This window comes from Austrofundulus limnaeus, unplaced genomic scaffold, assembly GCF_001266775.1.
Source record: "Austrofundulus limnaeus strain Quisiro unplaced genomic scaffold, Austrofundulus_limnaeus-1.0 Scaffold3, whole genome shotgun sequence".
Classification (NCBI taxonomy): domain Eukaryota; kingdom Metazoa; phylum Chordata; class Actinopteri; order Cyprinodontiformes; family Rivulidae; genus Austrofundulus; species Austrofundulus limnaeus.
The window spans coordinates 5,020,372-5,025,138 of NW_013952405.1; the positions used below are offsets into that span (position 1 = coordinate 5,020,372).

The 4,767-nt window shown below is 38.7% G+C and overlaps 1 protein-coding gene across 2 annotated transcripts in view; it reads right to left on the reverse strand.

The window, feature by feature from the left end:
- The window catches only part of rbms2b (RNA binding motif, single stranded interacting protein 2b), a gene marked incomplete at its 5' end in the record, with an annotated part of 11,031 nt that extends 10,107 nt beyond the window's left edge, over window positions 1-924 (reverse strand). For both annotated transcript variants that reach the window (XM_014018652.1, XM_014018643.1), the window contains 1 exon segment: window positions 820-924. In XM_014018652.1, coding sequence (XP_013874106.1) covers window positions 820-924 — 105 coding nt within the window.
- Window positions 925-4,767: the final 3,843 nt, after the last annotated feature.

Consider the following 4,767-nt stretch of genomic DNA (forward strand, 5'->3'; position numbering starts at 1 on the left):
TTAATCGTGATTACTTCACAGCTACCTTGGAATTAATGGATTACAAATTTTAATCATTTGATAGCCCTAAAAATACATTATGTAATGAATTAAATCTCACAAAAATACAAATTATCTTTTCCAAATTATATTTTATGTAGCATTTAATATAACAGTATGTAGAACATAATATAGCGGATAAAGAAAAAAATGTGAATTTAGAAAAACACATTTTTAACATTAAATTCTTATGCCTTACTCTCTACCAACATTTTGATTTACTACTTCTAAGATCATTTTTATCACAATCCAACAAATCAGTTAAAAAAAAGAAAAAAGTCTCTCTAAAAATCCAATTCCTTGACTTTAAAATAGAAAAAGAATACAGAAAAAATAAAGTCAATTCTCGCTCATTCCACACCAAAATAAAAAAAATACTGAAAAATTCAAACAACATTTTCTGGGTTTGAAAGTTGGTCAGTTATCCTGAGAAGAATACACTACATACAGGGACAAAAAGAGAAACCATAAAACTATTTCACATTCAAAGTATTACCTTTGGGGCCGGACAAAATGCTAAAAAGAGCCAAATTTGGCCCACAGGCCCTAAGTTGACACGTGCTATAAGGTGTGTGTCAACATAAATGTGCAYTTAAAGTGTTTGAACAGCCAACTATTTAGTGCATTTACTCATTCTGATATGCAAACCAGCCTTTCAGTCGACTATCACCCATCACTCACGAGATCTGCGCCTCTAACAGTGTTCCTGCTGGCAGCGGACAACCACAGAGATTTACTAGGTGTGTGAAGACAGCCCTATTGGGTTTTTGTGTAACTTACGGCTGACAGAGTTTGACCAGATCCTGGTCTGTGGTTCCTGGGGGAAGGCCACGAATGTAAAGGTTGGTTTTGCTGAGCTGCTCTCCTCCTCCACTGCTGCTGCTGCTGCTGCCATTGCTGAGGGTCACGGCATTGCTATTGCAGTTGCTGTTTGGGCTTGGAGAAGCCATCTGATGGTTGGACGGTGACACATATGTCTGCTGTGGAAAGAAAAAAAAACAAACAAAAGGTATGATCAGATTTGAAATGGTGCAGAGAGCAGATGTGTCTTTTGAAACATAAAAATGGACACATAAACGAGACACGAAAGAACAATTCAGCCAAATGGGACCATTTTGTGGAAATGCATTTTTCAATCTGACCTGGTTAGGTGAAAATATAGAGGAAGTGAGATGGACAATAAAAAGAATGGGAAAAGCATTTTTATGACAAAAGAACAGATGAAAGGTCATAAAACCACACAAACAGAACAGCTATCCAATACTGTAGTCTGTTGCAATTAATTTGGTTTTCCCAGGTTTGGCAGGAGATGAAGAACTTGTTGCCCTTAAAGCCAATGTCCATCATTCTGCACCAATCTAAAAGAAGTCAAGGGTTGTTCATACTGAGTAAGATCCTGTCTTWAAATGACAGGGTGGCACTGTAAAGAAAACATACATTCTCTAAAGCAGAGTTTCTCAAACTGGGGTCCGCGAGAAGTATCTTGGGGGTCCTCAAAATTTTTTACTAAACTGTTAATTTGATTTTTGTTTTTAAATATGCATGGAGAGCAATGAACTAATAAAACAAACATAAACTTAATAAAAATATATATTCACATGGCATTTAGGGGTTGAAATGACAATAAACTATCTTTTAAAACAGCACGGGGTTTATGAGGGGGTCCCTGGAATTTGTTTTGCCCTTGTAAGGGGTCCCCAGACCCAAATGGCCTGAGAACCCCTGCTCTAAAGGAATAAAAATCTTCAAATGTTGAAAGATTTTTCACTTATTTTCTGTCCAGTTCTCATATCCGATCATAATAAAATATCAGAACTAAAAACTATCTATAGCRTGAGTCAAAATTCACAGGACACCCTTTTAATTTGATCCATGTTCCAGACCTGCCCCCATCATAGGTCTGGGGTATGTGATTGTGTCATTTTCTCTTTTCTTTCTGAAATAAAAGTGTGTCCTGAGACTTTTAACTCACCCTGTATAGCAGATAAACAACATCTGAAACAGAAAAATATCTAACAAAGACCTGAAACGGGTCCTGAAAGAATCACCATATTTCAGCTGATTATCTACAAACTGATGGGCGGCAGGCTAAATGTGGCCCACCACACCATTTTATGTAGCTTGCAAGAGCATCATCAAAGATGTATCAATGTCTAAAACAACAGTATGCTGCTTTAAAGCTAGCGTGACCATTAACTACATCTCCCATGATTAATGTTGAGGCGCTATATAAGTACAGTCCATTTACCATTTACCATTACTTTACCTGCAAAATGAAGACATGCCACCACTAGGCGGAGGTACACAGGGTTCAAAAGTAGCAAGCAGCAGGCAAATGTTGCTGTGTAAATTCTCCATTTAGCTGTGTTTTTGCCGACTTCTTTTACTCTGGCCCAGTATTTTACATTCAGTCAGCTATACATGTAGAACTTTTCAGTATTTAAAAGAGGACGTGTGTTTCTGTGCATGAAACACCATGAGCTCAGTTATTGTTTGTTAGCGTGCTCAGTCATAGCAATGAAACAAGGAATGTGATGCTTTGTGCTTTGTCCAAGTGAAACACAAAACGTCAAAGTTAATTACAGCTGCTCCTTTGAGGGAAACCATAATGCTCATGTGGCCCTCTATGAAAATTAGTTTGACACCCCTGATCTAAGGATTCAGCTACTACTGTAGCTCTTTGTGAATCACCTTGCTAATGCTAATATATGAGTTTCTTTGTCATGCTGTTAACCTTTTTGTGTTTTTTTTATAAATTCAACTACAAAATTAGAACCATACAAATTGGTTCTTTGATAAGTTGCCAACAGTGTGTGGACAACCCTGGTTCATCCATTGAGTTTAGGAGCTTTTGCCTGACATTTTTTTTCCTTGTGTTTTCAAAAGTAATATGAATCAGTCTTATTTTTCTAGTCAAAAACTCACAGCCATTCAAACCCTTTTACCTTAGGTTGCTTCTCTAACATCCATCTGTTTTTTTTTTTTTTTTAGCCAGAACTGTGCTTGACAGTTTTCAGTCACAGCCTCCCTTTTGCCTTCACTCTAGGCTGCCTGCACAGACTATCAGGAAGGATGCACCTGGAGAGTCTCAGAGAGATGGGATCTGACGGGGGGAGACCTAGTCCGTAGCCGAGCCTGGCTGCTGAGGCCTGTCTAATTGGGACCTGAGCTTGTTAGAGGGAAGTACTAATCCCTCTCATGTGCACCCCAGTCAGAAGGTAGTGTCTCATTAAAAACACTCTGCTAAGCTTCATCTGAGAAAAGGACTGGGGAGGGAGTCTACTGGGCATCTACCCATCAGCCAAACTTTTTACACCGACTCAAGGTGTCTTGGCAGCCATGTTTGGTAATGTTCAGCGTAATGGTGCGATCACAAGCTAATGTTCACACAGAAGAACACAAGTGCACTTCAGGAAGGAGATTACAACTAAATTCTGAAGCGCTCATTGCTGAGAATTGCATTTCATTTGACAGCCCGCGACACTGCATGTTCTCTCAGTTAATTAGAGCCAAAAAGACAAACAACTAATATGACACGACTCCCCTGTTACTCTTTAGTGAATCTGTTTACTCTTCTTTGTACAATCATAGTATCATCCCTTGGAATTCAGTACATCCCTCTGTCCAAAGATGAGTTTCTCTGCTTGAGATGGAATCACTCATACACAAGTGACCCCAACAACTTTTCTGTTCTATRTCTTTTATTATATAACAGCGAATTACCCTGAACCCTAAACGTCAGGGTATGAGCAATTGCTGCTTCATCGTTTTTCCTCTTTACGTATAAAAAAGTTGGAAATGTATATTATACAATCCTCACATCGCTGCTACTGACAGCTTTGGCAATTACCGCAGCAAAGAAGATCAATCTTTGTGCTATTTCTATTGTTGTGCTTGAAGTATAAGCACACAAGTGGCCAACAGCGTGGTGAGGAGAACGAGAAGGTGCTCTGGGCCTGAAGACTGATGAGATGATTACAGTTGGAGGGAGCAGAGGTGACACTTGTTGGGACAGCAGGTGACTCAAGGACCTTTTTTTATTTTAGTTGAAGAGAACAATAAGAGCTGGGGGGAACAGGATGTTGACTTTCTAATAATAGCAAYGCTTTGAGAGTTACTTTCTGCTTTCTGTTACTTTCCGCTGCCTCTTTCTAACAACCTTGTCCGATAAAAACAGGTGCATTTAATCAATCCTGTGGTGTTAAAAACATTAGATCATCTTATTTAGTTCCCATAATGCTTCAACATGTTGTTACCTTTAAGTCTGCAAAACATAACTCATTTTAAGTGTCTAAATATATCAGGGGGGGATTTTAAATTCAGTACAGTTACATTCAGTGGATAGGTATTCAGGAAGAGCCAAAAATGAATGAAAAGAAAATCTGCTAAGCAACTCAACAAACTGGACTTTTTATTTTTTCAAGATGTCATCTTACGCTGCGTCACAAATATTAAATATGATGCCCTACCTGCTTGATAAAAGGTGCCGTGGGAAAGATCATAGTAAAGCAATTTGTTAATTCCTACAACTGCTGGGGAAAAAATAGCACGGAAAACAGTAAAAGGTGGGAAGAGCCAAATCAAGAAAAGTGATGAAAACCCTCGATGTTCTTCAGCTCAATGAAGAGACATCCCTGTTCCTCTTCTCCTGATTCAGCCCACTTTCATTTTACTGCTTAAAAACGCAACACACACACACACACACACACACACACACACACACACACA